This window comes from Papaver somniferum, chromosome 5, assembly GCF_003573695.1.
Source record: "Papaver somniferum cultivar HN1 chromosome 5, ASM357369v1, whole genome shotgun sequence".
Classification (NCBI taxonomy): domain Eukaryota; kingdom Viridiplantae; phylum Streptophyta; class Magnoliopsida; order Ranunculales; family Papaveraceae; genus Papaver; species Papaver somniferum.
In genome coordinates, this window is record NC_039362.1 from 117570956 (window position 1) to 117598158 (window position 27203).

General features: G+C 35.3%; 2 protein-coding genes across 2 annotated transcripts; both read right to left on the reverse strand.

Moving 5' to 3' along the window:
* Window positions 1-6481: 6481 nt before the first annotated feature.
* On the reverse strand, window positions 6482-9532 carry LOC113282498 (spermidine synthase 1-like). The gene is made up of 8 exons (XM_026531521.1): window positions 9130-9532; window positions 8146-8222; window positions 7916-8038; window positions 7567-7744; window positions 7395-7466; window positions 7098-7293; window positions 6850-6970; window positions 6482-6754 (listed from the first exon to the last, which is right to left on the reverse strand). The coding sequence occupies exons 1-8, from the start codon at window positions 9278-9280 to the stop codon at window positions 6689-6691; spliced, it is 984 nt and encodes a 327-aa protein (XP_026387306.1). The 5' UTR covers window positions 9281-9532; the 3' UTR covers window positions 6482-6688.
* Window positions 9533-24021: 14489 nt separating this feature from the next.
* LOC113279506 lies at window positions 24022-25107 on the reverse strand. Its single transcript, XM_026528201.1, has one exon. The coding sequence runs from the start codon at window positions 25105-25107 to the stop codon at window positions 24022-24024; it is 1086 nt and encodes a 361-aa protein (XP_026383986.1).
* Between the last annotated feature and the right edge of the window lie 2096 nt (window positions 25108-27203).

A 27203-nucleotide genomic window follows, 5' to 3' on the forward strand; every position in this document is an offset into this window, starting at 1 on the left:
CCTTATTAATTGTGATCAATAACGATACTTTCTTGTTGAATTTGTATCTTGAAAAATAGATAAAAAGTTTCATACTTGGCAGAATTCAGATCCTCTTGATTTGGATACGACTAGATTGATCTTTGTTATTGATTTACGAAATCGTCCAAGAACTCTTCTGCATAATCAGGTTCAAGGATTTTGTTGTCTGAATAGATTGATTGGTGGAAGAGAAAGAGAAAAACTCTATATACATATTGTTCAAGGATATTTAATTATATCTACTTGCACTTGTATTAGGTTTTGTCCATATAGGTTGACGAACGAAAAAGTTGGTGGTGTACTTGGTATCCTCTCTTTTTCAGATTCCAACTTACACTATTACTTTCTCTCTCTTCTGAAATTATCTCTCATTTACTTATTAATTTCTTGATAGTTTTCAAATTAGGTCACGAGATTTAGACGAATGTTTAAGCCAATTCAATAAGTTCAAGTAATTAAACAAGATAAGTAGGGGAACAATAATGACAGAAACAGAAATCATGACAAAAAAGGGGAATAAAGTGAGATGTGAGAAACTGAACCGATTACAATTAATTCGCGTGTAGCCTTGTGTTTGGTCAATTTTTTTATATGTTCAATTTTTCTTCCTGCCCCCTACTCGACAAATCTTAAATTCACAACATCTTCTTTTTTGGAAAAATTTGTTCTTTAAAAATTATTTTAATTTTAAAAAATAATAAAAAAAGTAATTTGAAAACTAAAATCAAATTAAAACAAAACAAAGAAAAATTAACCAAGGGTGACTAAATAATTTACTTATCTTAGGACACCTTTTCTCACCCTACTACTACAACTTCTTCCGCCACCACATTATCACCACCACTCCACCAGTCTCACCAATACCCACCACAATTATCCCCACCGCCGATCCACCACCACCACCCACCATCAAAACCACCATTAGTGCTTAATTTACCTATCTTAGGACCCTTTTTCCCACCCTACTACTGCTACTTATTCCACCACCACATTATCGTCACCACTCCACCAGTCTCACCAATACCCACCACCATTATCCCCACCAATACAAGCACGATTAATGCTTATTGATATGGTTAATATCAAATACATTTATTATGTATCAACAAAAATATATTCATTTGATTAATTAAATAAACATTTATTATGAAATATCAATTGAACATTTATTATTAAATTTTAATTAAACGTGATCATTTATAGCGGTATATTTATGTTCTGCAAGTGTAAATTGATCGTTCTTTATCTAGCCTAACTTGTCCAAACTTTATTTTATATTCTGGAAATGTAATCAATTTTATTTTAATAATAAAAACCGTGAGTTATTTGATCGGGTACTATAAATAGCTGGGATCCCATTTGGATGATCCAACGGTCATGATCATATTGTCTTATATGATTTAGTATCCTCCTCAAAATATTTGTGTTTTGTCCTTACCAGTTGTGCTAAAAACAACCAACTACATTTATCACAATAAAATGTTGCCCATTTTGTAGAGACACAAAACTATTATTGTCCACTGCTATTCACTAACATCCACCATTGTACGTAAAAACCAGCCACACCCACTATTTTTTCCACCACCAGTAATGTAACCACCTCCACCACTCACAAATACCCACTATTGTTTTCACCACCCACTGCTTCTTTCACTACCACCATTAAAAATTATTAATATAATTTTTAACCAGGGTCACTGTAGTACAGTGGTAAAGTCACTGGGTGATGATACCAATTACCTGAGTTTGAAACTCGCCCGCACCAAATTCTTTACAGATCAAAAAAATAAATAATATATATATATATATATATATATATATACTTTTTAATAAACTTATTTATTGATAAAAATATGTATTTATTAGATTCATTATCATAAAGTATTTATAATGATTAGTTGAAAAAACCACGGCCGTAGACTTATCCCTCCTAAACAAATCTCAGCCGCTCTTTATCTAGCCTAACTTAAGCAAGCTTTGTTTTGTATGCTAGATGTTTTGCTCTATGAACTTTAATGTTTTATGTTTTACTTTAACTTATCTTTGTGAAATCAATCATTAAAGGTGAGGAGTTATGAGCTGTAGCTGGAATCAACTCTTCAAATGCAACACTAAGTAAACTCCTATGATGGGTCCAAGAGCATAGCTCAGTGGTATCCCATCAACTCCAGTAAAGAGAAAGTCAGGAATTCGATCCCCACCGTATTAGAGATTTGTATTTAAATTAGTTGTATAGAGGAGTCTGGCGGGATTGGATCTAATAATGGAGCTAGTCCAACTGGCTGGATTTGGATAGGGACCTGGGTCCCGCTTTAACCTATCAAAAAAAAAGAAGTAACCCCTTACGATGACGGCCCACCCTAAGTGGACAAAATCACACAGCTGCAACAGCAAAGGAAAGTTATCCCTGATAATTTGGAAGTTATGGATGAAGAGATTTGTAGTAGTACAACAAATTCTGATAGTAGTAACCACCGCCGAAGGAAATATTATCGAATGAATGCACGATACCGTTTATCTAATTTTACGGCCGAAGAGAGATCTCGCTGCTTGCAAGGCGTGCTGAATCTCAAAGGCAAAGGCGTCGTGCAAGATAACATCAATTATGTAGTCCCGCAAAAACTGGAAGACAAATCTGACTACAGAGACAAACTATCTGAACTAGAAAGACAACATGTTGGGCATCAATACGCCGTTGTCGCAAGAGCACGATCAATGAATGTTGGGCCTTCAGAGAGAATGATAGCCTGTAAGTTGTCCTTATGTTTCAGAATAACCAAATTAAGAATGATTTTTTGGGCACTACTCAAAAATGGTGGGGACTACTAAGTGATAAAATATATATCCTATAATTATAAGGGATGTCCTAAAGTGTGGAAATGACTAACATATCATTAACCATCTCCTCCCATCACCACCGCCGCTCACCACCCCCTACCACCACCACCACCACCGACCATCTCGAACCACCACCACAGCCACCTCTATATATAACTTAATTTAAATCATTAACAAAACAAAATCAAAATCAAAATTATAACAAACCCATTAATTGTCGTTCGTTTTTGGTTGAAGAAATGAGAAGTAATCATCAAAATGAGTTGAAAATGGAAGTTGCAGAGAGAAGTTCGGCTTGGAATTATCTGAAAAACTTTGTCGAACTAGCCGAACTCAACTTTAATGGGGGTTTTTCTTTCAGAGAAAAGTTCGTTTACCTCGCAAAAAAAAATTCCCAGCCGAACTTTTAGTTCAGTTACGTCGCAACTTTTTTTCCTTTTTCTCCTAACCGAACTTTTCTCTGAAAACCTATATATTGAGTTCAGTTTCGTCGATTATTTTTTTTCCCAGCCGAACATGTGGTTCAGTTACGTCGCAACTTTTTTTTCCTATCCGAACTTTTTTCTGAAAGCAAAAACTCCATTAAAGCTTAGTTCGGCTACCTGTGTTTTCAGAACCATTAGCCGAACTACACTTGCACATGAGTTCGGCTACATGTTCTTCAGATGTCTTAACCGAACTCTATTTCCATGGTCGAAATCAGTTTATTATTTTTTCATTTTTTCGAAAGATTTTGCCAATTCAAGCAACATTAACTAAATTTGAAGTATACCTAAGTACCAAAAACTCTCATTTCGAAATCAACCATCTTACAAAAGAAAAAAAAAACTTCTTCTCAAGAATTAATCTTTTAAAAGCACCCAATTAATTAATCTAGCCTCATTGATTAATCATTATACTAAGACTAATTAATCGTAACACTAACTAATTTAATTACCAAGGGCAAATTTGGTATTAAAAAAATATTAGATAAGGGGTGACTCATTATTACTTTTAATATCCACCCCAAAAAATGAAGAGTAGCCCCCCACCATTTTTGAGTAGTCCTCAAAAAATGGTTCCAAATTAAAATTATAGCGATTCAAATTTATCAAATGAAATGCTTGGGCTTTCATGGTTTTCAAATTATACTGTAGATGATCGATCTTAAAATGTTAATTATATTTTCTTTTAGTACACCTATATAATCAATCTCACTGGATTATAACCAAGATTGAGAAGAAAAAAAAAATTGTACTTGATATAAGTTTTTTTTCGCACTTTTAGCTTTACAGTGGATATGTTCGATCGCACTTGATGGATTGTGACATAGTTATAAATATTTTTCGTAAACTATGGGTAACTCATGGAAAACTCGTCCCCTATAGATATTTTCCATACCCGTCCCCGTCCCAGTTCTTATGGTAACGGGTAGGGGATGGGTTTTGGTTTTTGAACGAGGTAAGGGATGGGATTCAAGGTCCCCACCATTGCCATCCCTAATATAGAAAAAGTCAGCCGAAAAAACTTAGAAGACCAACAAAAAAAATCTTTCACAAATGTAAAAGGCTGGAGTTTGGGCTTTAGTTTTAACTTGGGTACGATTCTGGTAAAAAAAAAAGAACGATTTTTTGGGGACCATGGTTTTATTTTGGATAAAGACATTAGAAGTAAATCTAAGTCACCCCTTATCTAGATATTTATATTATACCTAAATTACCCTCCTGATTAATTTTGGGTGATGACTAGTTAGTGTTAATAATATTTAGTGTAATTATTAGTGAGATGATTAAGTTAAAGATAATTAGTGAGATTAAAAAATCAGATGGTTTTTTTTTTAAAGAAGTAGAATTATTGAGAATGTAAAGTTAGAGAAGATGAAGAAGGAAAATATGAAAAACGATGGATTTTACCAACCACAACCGGAGGAAGGGTATTTGGGTACCCAGGTATGCTTCAAACTTAGATAATGTTGGTTGAATTGCTCCAAACTTTCAAAAAAAAATGAAAATTTTTATGTAGATTTGGGCCAGTTCGGTTACCATATGTCAAGAACATGTAACCGAACACACCTGAAAGTGTAGTTCGGTTACGTTTTCCAAATACGCAGGTTACCGAACTCGCTCGTTAATGGAGGTTTTGGTCGTACAGTGTAATGTTCGGTTACCTAGGATAAAATGGTAGGTAACCGAACTTTGAACTTAACAATTTATTTGGGTACATCTTGTGTGTTCGGTTAGTTCTCAAACTTCAACTCAACCAAGTTCCCAACCGAACTGCAGGTTAAAAGTAACCTAGTGTTAGAAGTTCGGTTGGTTCGCAAAACTTCAACATATTTTGCGAATCGACCGATATGGGCTTATATATGTATATATGCAATTAGGCAAACGTTCGGTTACTACGAAATTTATTTCTTGGCGAATTAGGTAGAGTTCGGTTACGAAGTTTCAAAGGTAGAGTTCGGTTACAAAGAAAACTTAACATTTTTGCGAACGAACCGAACTTGTGGACTTCTCATTATTTTCGTAAACTAAAGTTCGGTGATATCCTTATTTTGCGAAGGAACTGAACTTATGGACTTGTGTTGTTCTAACACAAGGAGTTCGGTTAAACGTATTTTTTTGCGAATCAACCGAACTCTGAATTCGGTTAAGAAAAATTTAATTCGTGATAACCAAACTTTTTTCTGAAAAAAAAACCCTCCATTAAACCTCTCTGCAACTTCCATTTTCAACTCATTTTTAATGATTACTTCTCATTTATTCAACCAAAAACGAATGACAAGTAACGGGTTTGTGAGAATATCTTTGTTAATGTTTTAAATTAAGCTATATATATATATAGTGGCGGTGGTGGTGGTGGTAATCGGTGGTTGGTGGTGGTGATAATCGGAGGTGGTGGTGGTGGTAATTGGCGGTGGTGGGCGGTGGTAATCGGTGGTTGGTGGTGGTGATAATCGGAGGAGGTGGTGGTGGTAATCGGCGATGGTGGGAGGAGGTGGTGGTTATATATATATAGGTGGTTATTGGGTTGGTTTTAAATTAAATTAGGTTAAGGATAGGTTAGTCGTTTCAATGTTTTAGGACACCCCTTATAACTATAGGGAAGGTGGCCTAATAAAACCATGGTCCCCTCAAAAAAACAATGGTCCCTAAAAAATCATTCAAAAAAAGAAACTCCAATTCTTTTGATGATCCTGTAATTGTTGGATGTTGTTGCAACCCCAATACACAGTCACAGAGTTGTGGAAAGAGCTTAAGTCATTTTTACTGATCATGGCCATTGCTCTGTTCTGGTGCCAGGTAGTGTTTTGGTGTGATGTTTAGAAGATCAACTCTTGCAACTCTACATTTTTCTTCCACGGCAGGAACTATTTTCCGCACCATGACATGGATTTAGAAATCACTACGCCCCCATGATGGGGCTTATAGAGCGCATCCCCCCAGTATAAAGTCATTACCCGTTTTTGGGTTTGGGTTCGGGGACTACTTGGGAGTCATAAGAGTTGGTTTCTTTCAAATATTTCACATTTTTCTTGGATTTGGAGAACTATAAGATTTGCTTTGAGAGCCGAAGAAACAAAGAGAAAGGTCATTCATACTGGCCAGGATCAGTAAATTGCAAGATAAGCTAGGACATCAGAGGTAAAGAAATGCAAAATTAATGGTTCCATAATAGGTGTCCAATTAACCTGACATCTATAAGTTCGAACAGAGGATCACCTCACCATGTTTAACTAAAATACTATAATCTGAGTGATAGAGATCCTAAAAATAAACCAAAACAATTGCATAAAGAAATTTGAAAATCAGAAGAATTAACTCATATGCCGTCGAATTTATTTGCTCCCTCACTTGGATTTTGAATCAATCACCTTCTTTGCGAAAGAAGGCAAACAGAATGCGGCTGAATGTATCTGTATAAACGAGAGCGGAGTAAGAACATAATAAACTTGTAGAGAAACAAGGAGGGCGAGCGAGAGAGTGTGCAGCAGTGTGCAGAAGGAATTACCTCTTTGTTATAAAACTTCAATGGTGCCTTTTCATTATCTTTATCCTCAATTGGGTTCACTGGATTCCTAAAATCAACAGCTGGCCCACCAGTGGAACAAAGCATGAAACCGATCACCCCACTGCAACAAGAGAAGACAAAAGTATCAAAAGAAGTTCTTCAAAGTGGGAATTAACTCTTCCCAAAAAAGAAGTCATAAAATCAGATGCCTCAGAAGATCTGAATTGTCATAACAGAGTGATGCTAACCTAGGATAGGTGGGTACTGTCGTCCATGCATAGTTAACTGAGCCTTTAAATATCTGGCGGCAGTTTGAGACAATATCCTCGATGATGTGCATATGAAGCCATATGCTTTCTGCCTGGGTACATACAACTCCTCCAGGTCGAAGAGCCTTTGCCACTGATTCAAAAAAGGGCTTCTCAAAAAGCTCTTGAGCAGGACCTGACAGAAGTTTAACATGCCCAACATTAGAAAAGACCGATTTGCAAGTTACAGGCGAATGTCAGATATAAGTACGATTAGCCTGCACAAAAATCAATTACCTATGGGATCAGAAGAATCCACTATGACTGCATCATAGGTACCTTCAGGAACAGCCTTCAAAAATGCAACTCCTGCAAAGTCAGGAAAGGTTTACAAACAGGGAGGAAAACATAAGGCAAAAACTGAAATCCCATAATAGTATTAGAAACTTTTCAAGAGAGAAGATCATACCATCTCCGACATGGAGGTTTACACGAGGATCCTCATATCCAACTGCCAGATCTGGGAAGAATTGCTTAGAAACCTCAACGACCATCCCATCGATCTCACATATGTCTATTTGTTCAACAGAAGAATGGCGAGCTACTTCCCGCAGAACACCACCATCTCCTCCTCCAATAACCAATACCTATGAAGAAACATGTTTTATTTAAGAAGCAAAAACAGTTATCCAGAGAAACATTGATAAATTAAAAAACAAAAAAAAAAGTGGATCAGGTGTCTTCACTCTAGCCACCTCTCCTCTTCTAATAAGGGCATCAGATGACAACATTCATATAAGTCTAGCAGAAAGAGCAACCTTTTTAGGGTTTGGAATGGAACAAAGGGGAAGGTGAGCAATCATTTCTTGGTAGGCGCATTCATCCCTCTCTGTTACTTGAATCACACCATCTAAAACAAGGACTTTCCCATAGGTAGCTGACTGAAAGTGAAAACATTGCAAAAAATATATTAAAGTTGGCAAACGCTGAAGCACTTGACACATAAGTAAGCAGAAGTTCAAGACTTTGGCACTTTAGGCTGCAATACCTGAAATATCATTATGTTTTGGTACTCAGACTTTCCCTGAAACAAGATCTTCTCTACCTTTAATGAGTGAGCCTCTCCTGCCAAAAGTTAAGAATAAGTATTGTCAATCTTATTTCCCATTTTTCTTCTTTCACTCGGGAAAGTAAGATATAAACCTAAGAATACAAATATCTGGAATTTCACACCAGTGAAGGCATGATCAACATTGCACCTATACAGTTACCCATGCCAAGGTAACTAAATTGAGGAATAAGTAAATGTTCCAATTGAACTACATTGCTCCAATATCCATAGATTTAAACACAAATATACATTGCATTACATATTAAGAATATCACCAAATGTTAGCAACCAAAACCCCATAAAGCTGACACTTCCTAGACGGAAAGGTCGACCACACAAATGATCAACATCATAAAGCTGCAAAATATTGAGCTCCGTTTATATACAGCCAGGTTAACTCTAATAGTCAACCACATGAAGCTGAAACTGCTTGAGAGCATAATCTTAGGCAGAAATTTCCAATTACTGCGGCAATATACCAGCAACAAAGAAGTTACTTCAACCATTTGTGGCCAAAGAGTGTTAAGACATTTATCACTAGGTGCAGACCCATTAGTCTGGTTACTGAAAGCTAACAAAGACAGGAAATCATCAAAATCAAATATCTGAAAATATGCAATTAGCCCTTTATTGAGAACTACAGCCAAAGAGTTATATAATTCCCAAAATGTCCCCACGTTTACAAGGAAAGCAATGAAGAAAACATTCCTCAATAAAAACCCACACAATCAGGATGAAAAGTTAATGAGAAAGGGTTAGCTAAACTTCAGAAACCCACACAACAATACGACAATAGCATACCAAATACCATAATTTTCTTTTTCAAATAAGGCAACCCAAAACAAAGAAACTTAAAAGAATCCAAAAGAAAAAAACATGATAAAAAAGATGAGATTTTTATCAAGGGATGTTGATACAAACCTGGCCACATTGGACTTATCTCAGAAAACCAACCAGGAATCACCGAAGAAATACCGTCAGGTGCTTTAGTAGTAGCCTCAACTTCATCTTCTTCTCTGGGTCTCTTAGTAGGCAAATCAGAAGCAGCAGCAACAGTGTTCTGATCAGCCATAGATACTTTCTTCTAAACCCTAACTCTCAATAATCCTTCCCCGAGTGTAGTGATTGTGAGCAACACGAGACTAGACTAGAGGGATATAGATAGAATATATATAAGGGCCAAAAAGAAAGATGCCTCTCTCTTTTTTTCTTAATAAAAGAGAGAATCCCAGTAAAAAGAAAAAACAGGACACCTCTCAAGAGCCCACACGAAGACCAAGTACAACGAAAAACATGATAGACCTCTCAATTAGGGTTGGAAATTGCACACTCACCGTTCGCTGATCTCAAGAAATCATGTTTCATCATCATAAAATAAGATCTCGTAATATATCTCCACTAATGAATGTTTTTCCGTGTATACCGTTGTATGCAACTTTTTATAAATCGTATTTCTTGCCTATAAGAAGTTGCCATTTGTAAAATGAATATTTCTGACTGGCGTTTTTTATAGAAATTACATGGACTTAAAGAACATGAAGATTTAAGATCGAAATACAATTAAAAGGTATTACCAAAGAGGAATTTGCGAAGAGAAAGTAATGAACTACCAATAAAAGTACGATTTTGAGATTATAATCCAACTATATTGATAGGTTTTTTTTCTTCTTAAAAAAGAGATATTTTTTTTGAGAGAGAAAAAAGGTAATATTAAATCAAAACGATGAATGTTAACACGGTTACAAGAATGTGAAATTAGCCGCTACCAGTTACAGCTTCCCAATTACATATTAAGGTACTCAAAGAGTAACCTTCAAAAATCTTAGTGTTTATCGACCAATTGAACAAAGTGTATTTAACAGAAATTATGGGTTGTTCAAGAGTTCTTCTCTTATTATTAAAAACCCTGCAGTTGCGTTCTCTCCAAATGGTCCACCATATTGCGAACGGAAGTATACCCCAAATCTTCTTGATCATATTGTTATTCTTCTTAGCCGACCATTCCCATAAATTTGACTTGATGCTTTCAGAAAAACCCACTTAACCCCAAAACCATCCACAAAATAATGCCATAGCGCTCTGGTTACTGGACTGTGAAGAAATAAGTGATTATGTGTTTCTTGCTCTGAGTTACACAGCGTGCAAACACTAGAAGTAACCTTTCCAGCCCTCAGCAAATAATCTAGTGTTGGAGCTCCGTTATGACAAAGTGATCAAGCTAAAAAAGACACCTTTAATGGTAGTTTTGGGTTCCATATCTGTTTATAGGGGAAAACAATGAAACCATCAATCTCGATTGAAGAATAGCAGCTGGCAACTGAAAAATCTTGCGAAAATTCCATTTTTTCGCATCCTCCACTGTACTATTATGGATTGTAGTATTAAAACCTTCCAACAACTGTAACAAGATGGCAACTTCACCTACTTCCTTCTCATTCAAGTTTCTTTTAAATCTGAAATTCCAAGAACCTTGTTCCGACAACATTTCCTTTACAGTAGCCATTTCAAAATGTGAGAGTTTGAAAAGAGAAGGGAATCTGTCCTTTAGAAGGGTGTCTCAAAAAAGAGATCTTCTCATAAAGATATGAGAGTAGTATGCCCAAAATCTTGAATCTAGATCACCACACTTGAACTTCCCCCAAAAACTCAATTGAGATCACAAAGAAACGCTATTAAAGCGCATAAAGAATCTCCATAAAGGAGAAGACATAAACGAAAAGGGAAAAACACCCAAAAGAACACCATAAACATTTAAACAAATTAACCTAAACTTCCGACTATGTAAGAAAACAAGAAAATGGAAAGAAACCTGCTCAAATCTAGCCCAAAATGGACTAGATCTCAGCAGTAAGCTTTAATAGTGGTGAGAGTTTATATTCGGTTTTGAGAAGGAGCTAAAGATGAGAGAGTAACTTGGGGTGTTTGGTATAATTGATCAACTCAGACACTTGGTGAAGGGTTACTTTAACAGGTTATCTGACATTGAAATTCACAACAAAAATGATAGGTTTATTGAAGTTTTCATTTCGTTTTATCCTGGCACTCTAAGGGTGGTCTTTACTAAACTCCAAGGGTGGCGGAGCCCATCTTCTCTAATAGAGACCCGAGATAAAACGAAGAGATAACTTCGATTTAACCTATAATCTACTGAGTTTATAAAGGGTATATAGTTGCGATTTACGAGGTTAGTCAAAAATCCTAAAACCTTTTGTTAGGACCTTAATCTCATATCATTAAGATGATGTAAAAAAGAATCGGTTTATGAGTTTCCTCAACCTGTAGACCGGGTTTACAGATGTGTTTTACGCATGGTCTTATAATGAGTTAACATCCTAATAGACGGATTTATATTATATGGAATCATATCACTAAATATCCATAACATGTATCAAAAAAAAAGTTTAAAAATTATTTTCCCTAATATCCTGGGCATTTGATTCACTTAAGATTTCTTATAGTAGTAATCCCAATGATTTCTTCGATACCTAATTTACGGTAGGTTATGTTTTTCCACGGGAACGTAGCATCTTCTCCCATAAATTTATATGATGATGTTGGTCATGAGTTTCTATTCTAAAAATATCATTTTCCTTCGTTAACTTACTTACTTTCTCCTCTAGAACCTCATTCTATTTTCTGTCATTCGTCTCCATATTTTTCCCTCGTAAGATTGTCTCTTCAAACTTTAGTATTTGACCCAGAATATGAAAACTTTACGAAGTTTTTTGTTTTTGTATGTCTTCCTATTGTAACTGAAGATATATTTTATTTTGATATTGTTAAAGCATAGCTCGGTTGAACTCACCAAGCGTTGGTATGTCAAGTTTGGTTGTCATATTTTAGTATCAAAACTCATCTAGAGCCATTTAATTAAATACTAGAGTCAACTTTGTTTAGGTTAGACTAGAAAGTCTAGGAATATTGAGACATATAAGTATTACTCGAAGACCTGAAGAATGCGAAGAAGTAACGAACTACAACGACGACATCATCCTTCCACTTGAGGTTAGTAATACTGACTTGAACTTGTTTCATTCCTAACGTATCTTTCAAGTCGTGCATATTGAAAACATAACTACGAAACTGTATATATTGTATATTATACTATAGTGATGTGACATGATCATAATAGTATGATCATATATTAAGGAATTAGACTACGAAGTATAACGCTTGTCTTTTGAACTTCGTATATATGACATCAGCATAATCTTGTATTGAAAATGCGGGGGTACAACAACCTCACCCAATATTTCTATTAGCAATATGTATGGACTAACTCCAATATACTTTAAAGAGAATCAACTAAACTCAATCTTAATAAAGTATATCAAAGAGTTCTAATATCTCTATTTCACAATGTAATCATAAAATCGAACAAATAGAAATCTGTGAGCCTGATTATTATGTGAAATAACTTGAACGGTACCAAAGACCAATGTTCAAGTGTCAATCAATGTAAATCAACAACGAAAGGTTAGATATTCTAATTGATTGATCATAACGCACAACCTGTGATATTTCAATTATAGAACAAAATATAATGCGGAATAGAAATAACACAGACACCAGAATTTTGTTAACGAGGAAACCGCAAATGCCGAAAAACCCCGGGACCTAGTCCAGATTGAACACCATACTATATTAAGCCGCTACAGACACTATCCTACCACAAACTAACTTCGGTCTGGACTATAGTTGAACCCTAATCAATCTCACACTGATTCAAGGTACAGTTGCGCTCCTTACGTCTCTGATCCCAGCAAGATACTACGCATTTAATTCCCTTAGTCGATCTCACCCACAACTAAGAGTTGCTACGACCCAAAGTCGAAGACTTTAATAAACAAATTTGTATCACACAGAAAAGTCTACGATAATGGATAAATCTATCTCCCACAGATAAACCTATGAGTTTTGTTCCGTCTTTTGATAAATCAAGGTGAACAAGAACTAATTGATAACCCGGACTTATGTTCCCGAAGAACAGCCTAGTATTATCAATCGCCTCACAATAATCTAAATCGTATGGTAGCGTAACTAGATATTGCAGAATCACAAACGATGAGACGAAGATGTTTGTGATTTCTTTTTATATTGCCCTATCAGATATATAATCTCAAGTCAATTATTCAACTGAACTCGTACGATAGAAAATGGCAAGATCAGATCGCTCAACTACAAGAGAAGTAGTTTCGTCTGGCTTCACAATCCCAATGAAGTCTTTCAGTCGTTAACCTACAGGGTCTCGAGAAGAAACCTAAGGTTAAAGGAGAATCGACTCTAGCAAAACCAACTAGTATCACACAGGAGGTGTGGGGATTAGTTTTTCCAGATGCTAGATGTCTCCTTTATATAGTTTTCAAATCAGGGTTTGCAATCCAAGTTACCTTGGTAACAAAGCATTCAATATTCACCGTTAGATGAAAAACCTGATTTAACCAAGCTAATATATTTCAACCGTTAGATCGAAACTTAGCTTGTCACACACAAATGAAATGTATTCATTTAGGTTTGAGTAACCGTACCTAAACGTGTACACTTAGTTGGTTCACAAATAGTTAACCAATGGTTAGCCCATATGAGCACTTTCATATTAACCGTATTCATCTTTCTCATAACTAGTTCAAATGACTCATAAGAACTAGTTGAAGAGTTGTTCAATTGCTCAGGTCTTTATTCATAGATATAATTGAAACAAAATCGGTTTGATCCATTTGATCAATTCATGAACAATATACCCACGGTTTGCAAAGATTACATTCCTTATAATTTACTGTTTTAAGTTCATGAACCACCGACTTGAGAAATAACCAGCTTGGGTACGCGTACGGGTATGCGTACCTTAGCCACCGGATTTAAGTTTAGAAACTCAGCAGAAATTTTCGGTTTGAAAACTTCCGTGGGTGCGGGTACGGGTATGCGTACCTAAGGTGACTGGTTTACTAGTTTGCAAACTACAAACTCAGCTGAAATTTTTCGGTTGAAAACTTCCGCCCCTACGCGTACCCAACCTGTCTCCTTCACCAATACCGTATGCACACATATGCACACACTTGGTTTCCGGCACATGGATTTATACATTAATGTGCGAACACACTATATATGCTTATATCCATAGTTGGTAATCTCAACTCTACATTTCAATCATTGAAACATTTTTCTATAATGCTATAACAATCGTTATTCACGACTATCGTCATCAAAGCTATTTTCAAGATTGAAACAGCATCATGACTTTCGTCACGGGTAAAGATGAAATTGGTTAAACCAAAAGCTTACCAACACATATTTCGAGAAAAAGATAGGCGAGTAAACTCGGCTCGAAATAGCATATGTGTATGTATGAAAACTATCATACTTATATGACTATTGTCTCAAGAGTAGGAGATAGAGTAGACTTTTGAGTGATAGATAAGTTCAAGTCTCCACATACCTTTTTAGTCGGATGAAGTTCCACTGGTTCCTCGAGTAGTTCTTCGTCCTCGTAAGATGATCTCCATGGAGTCTGGAGCTCAACTACACTTACTATCCTAGACCGAGACTTAGTCATAAGTAAACTAGAAATCAAGACATATATTTTTAATCACTAATATTGACAAACATGCTTGAGATAACAATGCATGCGAGTTCGACCGAGCAATGCTCTAACAATCTCCCCATTTGTCAATTTTAGTGACAAAACTATCAATACATATGGATTACAAAATAGATAAAACTTTGTAGCTTCTCGTCCACATGCTTGATATCCTTGGTGCTTCAACATTACTCGATATCTACGTCTTTTCCAGGTACTCTCATGATTCCATAGATGTTCAGTTCAACATCATAGTTGTTGAAGTTCCGTAGCCATAACAATGAGAAAAAAAAAGCTCTCGATCATTGTTATACAATGTCATAGTATTATTACACATCATCAAAGTTCTTATATCACAACTTCGACAATAATACTATGGTGATATGTATCACTCCCCCTTAGTCAATACTTCGTATCAACATAAAAACCACTCCCCCTTACATAATGATCCGAAAACCATATGTATTTGTAATGTGAACTACATAATAATTCTCCCCCTTTTTGTCAATAAAATTGGCAAAGATACGAAAACGGGATCCTAATGAAATTTTCATAGAGACACTTCAAGACCAAGGAAAAGTACATATCAACTTTGTGTAGATGCAATCATAAAGGCGAAGCTAAATGCATTCATCGCGGAGTTTATAAAGATACAAGATAACTCCTCAAATATTCCACAGCCGCACTCCTCACAAAGATATGGAAATTAAGCACAAGTTCAAAAGAACTCTCCCCAATTTGATGTCATTCCCTAAAGAACAACAAGAGCGGCCTTACTTTTATAAGAAAAGAAGGATTTCTTTGGACACCAGAAAACCACAAAATGATTTTTGTATCCAAAAATCTCAATTAAACTAACCACAAGAGAACCCATGATTAATTTAATCGGAATACACAACAAAAATAACCACAAACGAATCTATGATTAGTCTAGTTGTAAATGCTCACACAAGAATACTTATGGAGCCGCACAGTATATACATAGAATATCGATCAGGGAAGATCAATACTGTGGAATATACAAGGATTCATTCTATTTTCCATCACTATTTGCACAATGACATACAAAGACATAATCATCGTAAACAAAAGATTTTAACCTATCTTCCATCAATAAATGACATAATAGGCTTAACTTTTGTTTGTCAAAAGTTCATCGATCTTGTATCAATACATGCATATCGACATATAAACGAGATAACTTTTGACATAGTATGGGACAATAATAGTTCACGGATGCAAACACACATATCCCATAACATATTGCAATATATAAAACCATAAAGATTAATACTGCAAAAATCATCTTCCCAAACAACTTTAGAATTTAAATAAATAAATCTAAAAACATGAAGATGAAACTGTTGGACATAGCTATGTGTACTCACAATAATGGCTATTCCAAACCCTAGTTATCCTTCTTAAACAAAAACAAGAATTAAAAATTCTCTTAAGAAGTTTCCTAGAAAAATAAATAAAACATCTACTATAAACCGATTACAAGCTAATATCAAAGTTCACGTTCGCCAGCTTCAGGGGTTTCGAAGCCTTTGAGCTTGTGATTCATAATATCAACTGCGTCTTCGGAGAAGATATCCTCATTGAGAAGTTCTTTAGCATGTGACTTTATGAGACCAAGGTCAGTAGTAACCTTTTTCAACTCAATTCTAACCACATCAAGATCCTTCATTGTATCAATAAGTTGCAGTTTTGCTTCCTCAAAGTATTTAAGAAAGTCATGAACCACTTCAGCAGAGACCATATCCTCATTCTCAACATCTTGGTGTGAGTAGGCATAGTAACATGAGGTATTAGGTGCACCATCTTCTACAAGAGTCCTTTTCTTCATCCCTTTTGATTTGAAACCAAAACCTTTCTCAAGAAATCCCTTTGAAAAATCACCATAGCGAGCTGAAGAAGATGACATTCTTGATAACCCAAAAAATAACCTAGAGTATGCGTACGTGACTTACGTAACTCAATAGGTCGGGTACTTAAAAAGTTTCTTACGGAAGGAATTTTAGGGTTTCCTTAATTGACTCGTGCCAGTCACACGGGTAACCTATACGAGATCAATCTCGACCCAAAAGAAAGACAAAAGTCGTACGTACACAACCTTGTTGAAGACTCTTGCAATTTGAAGAAATCATAATGACTCCAAAAATCTATGTCTCATAGAGAAGCAATTTTAGAGTACATGAGTAGCACCTTGTTTAACCAAAAAAAAAATTGACACAACAAATACAAATACTTGTACAAGTATTTAAAGATACTCATGCTAAAGACGATATGAAAATAGCTTGAGAATCCGAGAATACTATTTACACAAGTATACCTGAGCATATCTCTCAACCATGATTTTTTGTCTGAGAGATTTCAACCTTGTGATCAATTGGCACAAGTATGAGCTTTTAGCTCATCAAATGAATATTGTTTTTGGTTAAACGCCTTTCTTCGGTACTTTGGAAGAAGACTCTTATGATGTGAAAAATTATCATAAAATTTACTATCATCATAATATGACACATAGTAAGGATTTTTACCTGAAGAGTATTGTCTAGATTGAGTACACAGTTTGTTGATGATTTCCTTATATCCCTCAATAATTAATCTTAGGTTGTTATCCATCTGCTCATATATGCATTCTTCACTTGATATATGATTCACATCAGGATTATCTCCATTTATGATAGGAGAGAGAACAGGAGTTCTTCTTGGACGATATTTGTTAACATGTCTATTATGTTTTTGTGCATTTGAGGAATTCATTGAACTGACCTTCCTGGTAGGGAACACAGGATGCGTGCTAAAACCAATTGGTTTAGACATACGGACGTCAATTACACCTTTAAGAATTGAATCTAAGATGTGTTGAAGTTGAAACGACGATTTGTTTCTCAACTTGGATTTCCCTTTTTGCGCTATATGCCCTTTTGAATCACAAAAAAAGCACACTTTCTGATCATGGGAGTGATTAGAGATTTCAGACCTAACATTATCGTTTGGAAATTTCTTTCTTACAACTGATGTGTGAATCCCCTGCAAATTAGTTTGAGTGGGAAGAGAATCTGAAATTACTTTTGAAATTGGAGCTCTTCCAGTTTGAACAGAAGTAGATGGTATAGAAGAATTTTCTAAACATCCTTGAATGAAGAGTTTACTCAAGAGGTGTTCAACATCTAAAGCATCCTTTTTAAGGTTTGCCTCAAGTAGGATACGAGTTGATCGAACTTCAAGATTTTCCTTATAAGAGGCCTTTTCACCGGAGTAACAGTCTTTTACTACACCAAGAAGAACATTGACATGTTTTTTTAACTGTTTGAATCTATCAGCTTGAATTCTAACAAGGTTTAGAATTAGTTTACTCTCTCTAGATGTTTCCTCTTGAATAACAGAGTCAGATTCATTAGAAAGAAACATGGCAATGTTAGTCTGTTTCGTTTGAACACTAGGTTCGTCTATAACAGAGATTAAGGGATATTTCTCTTTGATAGACTTATTAGAAACATAATCTTTATTTCTAGTGACGCGTTTATCAGAGATTTTACGGTCCATCTAGTCAGATCACCACAAACACATACTTTTGAGGTCTTTAAACGTGTTTGCCTGCTCTGATACCAATTGAAAATGCGGGGGTACATCAACCTCACCCAATATTTCGATTAGCAATCTGTATGAACTAAATCCAATATAATTTCAAGAGAATCAACTAAACTCAATCTTAATAAAGTATATCAAAGAGTTCTAATATCTCTAATTCATAATGTAATCAGCAAATCGAACAAATAGAAATCCGTGAGCCTGATTATTATGTGAAATAACTTGAACGGTACCAAAGACAAATGTTCAAGTGTCAATCAATGTAAGTCAACAACCAAAGGTTGGATATTCTATTTGATTGATCCTAACGCACAACCTGTGATATTTCAATTATATAACAAAATATAATGCGGAATACAAATAACACAGACACCAGAATTTTGTTAACGAGGAAACCGCAAATGCAGAAAAACCCCGGGACCTAGTCCAGATTGAACACCATACTATATTAAGCCGCTACAGACACTAGCCTACTACAAACTAACTTCGGTCTGGACTGTAGTTGAACCCTAATCAAACTCACACTGATTCAAGGTACAGTTGTGCTCCTTACGTCTCTGATCCCAGCAAGATACTATGCACTTGATTCCCTTAGATGATCTCACCCACAAATAAGAGTTGCTACGACCCAAAGTCGAAGACTTTAATAAACAAATCTGTATCACACAGAAAAGTCTACGATAATAGATAAATTTGTCTCCCACAGATAAACCTATGAGTTTTGTTCGGTCTTTTGATAAATCAAGGTGAACAGGAACTAATTGATAACCTGGACTTATGTTCCCGAAGAACAACCTAGTATTATCAATCACCTCACAATAATCTAAATCGTACGGTAGCGAAACTAGATATTGCAGAATCACAAACGATGAGACGAAGATGTTTGTGATTTCTTTTTATATTTCCCTATTGGAGATATAATCTCAAGTCAATTATTCAATTGAACTCGTACGATAGAAAATGGCAAGATCAGATCGCTCAACTACTAGAGAAGTAGTTTCGTCTGGCTTCACAATCCCAATGAAGTCTTTCAGTCGTTAACCTACAGGGTCTCGAGAAGAAACCTAAGGTTAAAGGAGAATCGACTCTATCAAAACCAACTAGTATCACACATGAGGTGTGGGGATTAGTTTTTCCAGATGCTAGATGTCTCCTTTATATAGTTTTCAAATCAGGGTTTCCAATCCAAGTTACCTTGGTAACAAAGCATTCAATATTTACCGTTAGATGAAAAACCTGATTTAACCAAGCTAATATCTTTCAACCGTTAGATCGAAACTTAGCTTGTCACACACAGGAAAGGTATTCATTTAGGTTTGAGTAACCGTACCTAAACGTGTACACTTAGTTGGTTCACAAATAGTTAACCAATGGTTAGCCATATGAGAACTTTCATATTAACCGTATTCATCTTTCTCATAACTAGTTCAAATGACTCATAAGAACTAGTTGAAGAGTTGTTCAATTGCTTAGGTCTTTATTCATAGATACAATTGAAACAAAATCGGTTTGATCCATTTGAATCAATTCATGAAAAATATACCCACGGTTTGCAAAGATTGCATTCCTTATAATTTATTGTTTTAAGTTCATGAACCACCGACTTGAGAAATAACCAGCTTGGGTACGCGTACGGGTATGCGTACCTTAGCTACCGGATTTGAGTTTAGAAACTCAGCAGAAATTTTCGGTTCGAAAACTTCCATGGGTGCGCGTACGGGTATTCGTACCTAAGGTGACTGGTTTACTAGTTTGCAAACTACAAACTCAGCAGAAATTTTCGGTTGAAAACTTCCGCCCGTACGCGTACCCAACCTGTCTCCTTCACCAATACCGTATGCACACATATGCACACACTTGGTTTCCGGCACATGGATTTATACACTAATGTGCGAACACACTATATATGCTTATATTCATTGTTGGTAATCTCAACTCTACATTTCAATCATCGAAACATTCTTCTATAATGTTATAATAATCGTTATTCACGACTATCGTCATCAAAGCTATTTTTAAAATTGAAACGTCATCATAACTTTCATCACGGGTAAAGATGAAATTGGTTAAAGAAAAATCTTACCAACACATATTTCGAGAAAAAGATAGGCGAATAAACTCGGCTTGAAATAACAAATGTGTATGTATGAAAACTATCATACTTATACGACTATTGTCTCAAGAGTAGGAGATAGAGTAGACTTTTGAGTGATAGATAAGTTCAAGTCTCCACATACCTTTTTAGTCGGATGAAGTTCCACTGGTTCCTTAAGTAGTTCTTCGTCTTCATAAGATGATATCCATGCAGTCTGGAGCTCAACTACACTTAACTATCCTATACCGATACTTAGTCATAAGTAAACTAGAAATCAAGACATATAGTTTTGATCACTAATATTGAAAAACATGCTTGAGATAGAAACGCATGCGAGTTCGACCGAGCAATGCTCTAACATGTATATATTATTATGATTATGTGTATGAGTTATGATGAAGATTTCATCATAGGAAACAATATTTTACATTTGTTTAAAGGAAGTACGTCCATGAACTTGTTTCGTGAATCGAAAGGGAAATCAATAGGATTATTGGTCTTACTATTCACTGCATATCTTTGGATGACCAATATGTATGAGTTGGTAGAACCGATCTTAACTCAGGTTATGTATCTTGGTGTAACCGATCACAATGCCTAGACTTATGATTTGGTATGACCGGTCCTTGTAATTGGTGTAACCGATCCTAAGTAATCACCATGTGATGGTATGATCGATCCTTGTAATTGGTGTGACCGATCCTAGTAATTGGTGACCAATCATAAGAGTTGTGTGACCGATCCTTGTAATTGGTGTAACCGGTCCTGGTAACTGGTGTGACCGATCACAAGTAGATACAATGTGTAGATGGAACCAATCCTTGTAATTGGGGTAACCGGTCCTGATAATTGGTGTGACCGATCACATGTAGGTACCATATTTAGGTATAACCGATCCAAAACCATGTATGTGATTTGGAAGGACCGATCACAACTAACCATTGTAATTTGTGTAACCGATCACATAGTAGTCTTGGAATACTGGCAAACCAATTCTAAACTTTTTTGGAAGTGTGGTATAACCGATTCCAAGAAAGAAAATCCATGTAAATAGGAAATAAGGATTTGCAGTGAAAAGCTGTCAACATACTTTGGACATGAGTAGTAACTCTTATCATTTATTATTCAAAGATATTCCTTGGTACTCAAGGTGATCCTGTGCCGAAATAATTTAAGAATATTTTAATTAAAGTTTTTGATTTTATATGCATTAATTACCAGCAATTAATGCATAGCTCTAAAAAATAAAAATTAGTAATGTCCATTTACTAATTGGAGATTTTCTATTGAGAGATTTAGTAAATATTGGACAAACATTTATTGCAATTAGGAAAACCGAATTTTGCCATTCATTGCATATCTTGAGAATATTATCGGTTTTAGAAATTCCTTGGTGTCCAAACATCCTTGGTCTATAAATACCTAAGTTTGCATTTCTAGCAAACTATCCTAAGAGCCAGGCAAACTTCATTTTTTATTGTTTCTGGTGGAGTCGTCTATTCATAGAGGAAAGTATCCTATTTAGGTGAAATCTCTTACGTCCGCTCGATTAAAGACTTATGCGGAATCAAGAAGCTCTACGAGTACCGTTGATGGGAAACTAGATATTTGCAGTATTATTAGTTTTCGATTTGATTTGATTGACTAACAGTAGTTGAAACTTTGATTGCACCTAGTTTGTTTATGCTTGAGAATCTTCTCTTCTGATATAAGATTCACTCAAACTAGATCGAAGTATCGACGGGATCTTTAGAACTGTTGTTAGATCTAAAGACATCTTGTGATAATCCATTGTTAACAAACTTCGTTTTGTGCGCGATTGATCACAAGAGATTCAAGTGGTGTTGTGCAGGTTTTGAAGATAAAAGAAGATTTGAAGACGAAGAAGATTTCTTATTAGTTTTCGTATCTTGTGAATTGTGTGCACAAACCTTGATCGACTGGGATCCAACTAGAATCAGTTTATATGATTGATTATTTGCTTTAGATCGACATTCTTTATATTTCTCTTTGAGATATATATTGATTGAGTGTGAATCTAAACTTGACTACTTCGGTAGTTATTGGATTGATTGATCTAACCAGACAGAGGAGTTTCTTAGATTAAACATAAGAGCCTTTGTCAACGACTCATCTATATCTTGTAGCAAGATTGATTAGAGTTGTTACCAAACAGATTCTTTCTTTGCTGTTTGGAATACGACCCAAAGGAATTGTTATTCACGTGCGTGACTCCAGAAGTCGAAGGCGCGGGGATACTGAGGGAACTAAGTAGCTAGGGGTAGTCAGCTTGGTCCCAACTATACGAAGTTGGTATTCGATTTTGTATAGCGGCTTAATTCTGAGAGTATTCAAAATTAGACTAGGTCCCGAGTTTTTCTACACTTGCGGTTTCCTCGTTAACAAAATCTTGCTGTGTCATTTACTTTTATATTCCGCAATTATAATTATTTTTATTATAATTAAAAGTAAATCACACTTGTATGTTAATTTCGTATTACTTGATAGTAATCCTATAGATAGTGATTTCCGAACCTATTATCAAGTAACACACCTTGTTGTTGTATTGTCTCGATCTTGTATCCATAGTCAATCACACAAGTTATCTTGTTGTTGTATTGTCTCGATCTCGTATCCATAGACGATCACCCGAAGTGTGAACTGAATTGTAGTATTGTCTCGACTCTGTCCATATACGATCACATTCGGTAGAGGACTTATAGGTTGAAACAAAAATATTGTGGTGTATTTGGGTACCCTCCCCTTTTTTGTCATGATTTCTGTTTTTGTCATTTCTCCCCAACTTCGTGTAATTATGCATGTTTGAGAAATAGTTCATGATAATAACTAAAGAGACAAAAAAGAAATGGATTAAGAATTAAATATTGTTACAAATTTTATAAAAATGAATAAACACAAATCTATTTAAATTGGGAACCCAACAATTTATATTAAAGAGAAAAATTAAATTCTAATGCTAACAGATTTTGCAAGTTTAGGTGTTTTTAGTTTTGTTACAAGTTTGGTGAATGACCTTTGGTGATATTTTTTGAAGTAGTGAACGAAGTAATGTTCTACTACCCATAGGATTTTCTCTAACAATTAACTATGTTTGTCGCAAAGGTTTGTATGACTTACATACATAATATTAAAAGATTCGAGGATAAGGACATGTTTATTAACCAACTCCTCAAAACATCTAGACATGGATCGATCGGTTCGATTCTTCTCAGACAATTACGACATGTATGAATCGATGGATACATTTGAAACATATATCCTTACCCGTGCCGTTATGGCACGGGTTGAGACCTAGTAAGTAACATACATCAAAGTTAACAATCAATCATAGACCAAAACAAAATTGAAAGATAATAAAGGTAAAAATTAAACGTACATTAAGGTTGACGAATCATTTTTTTTTTTGTTGCTAAATCACAATTTTATTGATTTTAAACAAATTTAGATATTACAAAATTTGTAGAACAGAAAGAAAGCTAAAAAAAGCTTAAAATTTACACATATGTAAGAACTGTTATGGCTAACAGAATCTATAGTACTTTATGCCTGGTAATTCAATTTGATCTAGAGATGAAGGCTTCCCTTTATTAACTACCACAGACCTCTGAGGTAATCTTGCACCTTGTTTAGCAAGCTCAATTGCAGAGAAGTTCACTTCTTTATAACATTGTTCATAGATAATTTCAGTAATATCCTTCTTGGCTTTCATCCATCTTGATTGTAAGCACCAAGGCATCACACCTTTTTTGGCATCTTCTATTACTGTTAGAGAGTGAGATCTGATGAGTATCTTACTACACTGTAATTTAACTGTCCATTCAATAGCCCACACAATAGCCAATGCATCAGCTATATAAGTAGTAGCTATACCAGTTCCACCTGAGACAGTACCAATGACCTTACTTTCATGACTTCTAGCAATAATGCTAAAACCAGCCATACTTGGATTACCAATTGCCATTCCAGCACAACTAAATAACACATAACCTTCATTTGGATTGAACCACTGACACTCTTGGATTTTTTTGAACTTCATGTTTCTCTGACCATGGTTAAAGAAATGAAGGACTTTAGAATCATAATTCTGTCCCCATCTTGTACCTGTCATTCTGTAACCACCATAAAACACCAGACTCATGATTCTTCTTTTGAAGCACTCCAAATTTGGAGGTATGTTTTCATGAATAAATTTATTTTTTTGGAACCATAGTTCTCTCATTGTTGCACATGCTGTTGTTATCCATGCTTGCTTGACAATTGAGCTCTTATGTTTTGCAAAATTGAGAATTTCTGAGAAGGAAGTAGGTATTTGGAATTGAAAAATAGTGATTAACCATTGCCATATGTGTTTTCTAAAACTGCAGGACCACAGGAGATGCTCCATACTATCTTGATTCTGCTGGCAGATACAACATTTAGAAGCAAGAGAACAGCCTTTCTTGATTAACTTTTCATCATCAATGTACACCCCCTGTTGAATTTTCCATACATTACTAGCAATGCTTGGATGTAGAAATTTTTTCCAAATTTGATCAGGCCAATGTATTTTTGGTTCCTTGTTTCTAATTTTCTCAACAACAGATGATGTAGAAAAATAACCTTTCATATCCCACTCCATATAAGTTTGTCTTGCTCTCCACTTATTGTTGGTAATGAAACTGGAATGAAATCTTGTAAAGCACATGGAATTCTCCATTCACCATTTTCCATTATATCACTCACAGTCATATGCAACTTGTCTTTTATTCTGTCAATGCAGCTCACAGTTTCAATCAAAGGATTATCACCTACCCAAGTATCAAACCACAATGATATTTTTTCACCATTACCTACATTCCATCTCACATTTGATTTCAACTCCTTCCAAGCCCACTTCAACCTGGCCATATTGTGGATAATTTCCATTGAGTACTCCATTGACCATGTTTATCCTTATACTTAGCAGCAAAAAAACTTGAGCAGTCATCACTTGAATTTATAAATTTTCACATCATTTTCATTAATAAAGCTTTATTGATTACTTCCAATATTCTAATACCCAGGCCTCCTTCATTGAATGGTGCACAAACTTTGCTCCAACCAAGAGTCTCATGTTTTCTAACTTCACTGTCACCAGTCCATAAGAAGTTTCTTATGATTTTTTCACATATTTTGATTACTGAACTTGGCCATTTGTATACTGCCATATTATAAATAGGAACACCGCAGAGGACAGATTTTATGAGCACCAGTCTATCATGGAATGACAGCATATTACCCTTCCAAGCTGCTAAATAACTTTGCACCATCTCCACCATTAGCCACACAGTAGCAAACTTAACTCTCCCAGGCTTCAATGTGACACCTAAATATTATCATGGAATTTTGTAAGCTCCATTTATATTAAGCTTGAAATTTGGCTTCTTCGTGATAGAGTACAACCATCCACAAAACATTTGCTTTTCTGTTTGTTGATTATTTGACCAGAACTGTCTTGATAATTCTTGAGCAGAGTAATGAGAGCTTCTAAACTTTTCTTTGAGCCATTACTGAAGATGAATACATCATCTGCAAAAAATAGGTGAGTTGGATAAACACCCTTCCTAATAACCATTGGTTGCAGCTTCTTCAGTTCTACCAATTTGGTTAAATTCCTACTCAATACTTCTTCCATAAGAACAAACAGAATGAGAGACAAGGGATCACCCTGTTTTAAGCCTCTCTCCATTGAGAAAAAACCTTGAGGTCCTCCATTTATCATGACAACGATTTTAGCAGATGCAAACAATGTTTTTAACCACTCACACCAAGATGCAGAGAAGCCATATTTTTGAAGTACTTTATACAAAAACTCTCAGCTCACTGAGTCATATGCTTGTGATATGTCAAGTTTCAACCCAACATTTCCTCCGCTTCTGTATGCTTCATTTCATTCATCAACTCATAAGATATAACATAACCTGTTCATGTATACTTCTGTCTTTTATGTATGCTGTTTGCTGATTTGAAACTAATTTACTCATCAGATCATTCATTCTTGTAGCTAATATTTTTGTAAAGATTTTGAAGTTGAAGTTTCTTAATCTAATAGGTCTGAACTGGTTTAGTTTTTTTGCACCATGAACTTTAGGAAGTAGTACTAGAAAATTAGAATTCATGCCTCTTGGGATATATTTTCTCCTCCAACAATATTGAATTGCGTTCAACAAATCACTTTGGATAATATCCCAACATGATTTGTAGAAAATACCTGAGAAGCTATCTGGTCATGGAGCTCCATCTGCATTCATGCTGAAAACTATATTTTTAATTTCTTCTAACTCAGGGTACAACTTCAATCATGACTTGATCTTGATCTGATATTAACTTAGGAATAACATCCAACAAGGAATCATCTATGGTTACTTCTTTATACTGAAATTTATGGTGAAAGAATTTAACCAAAAGATCTGCTATTTTATCTTGATCTGCTACCATATTTCCATCCACATCCTCAAGTTCACAAATCATATTTCTAGTTTGTCTGATTTTAACATTTGTATGGAAGAAGTTGGTGTTAGATGAGCCCTCTGTAACCCATTTAATCCTTGAATTTTGTTTCATCATAAGGAAATGCTTAACTTCCTTTGAGTTTAGATCATTTTGAGCCAATACCAATTCAGCTAAAGCTTGTTCATCATGAGGATTAGAATCAAAAATTACCATTTTTTATTGAACTAACTT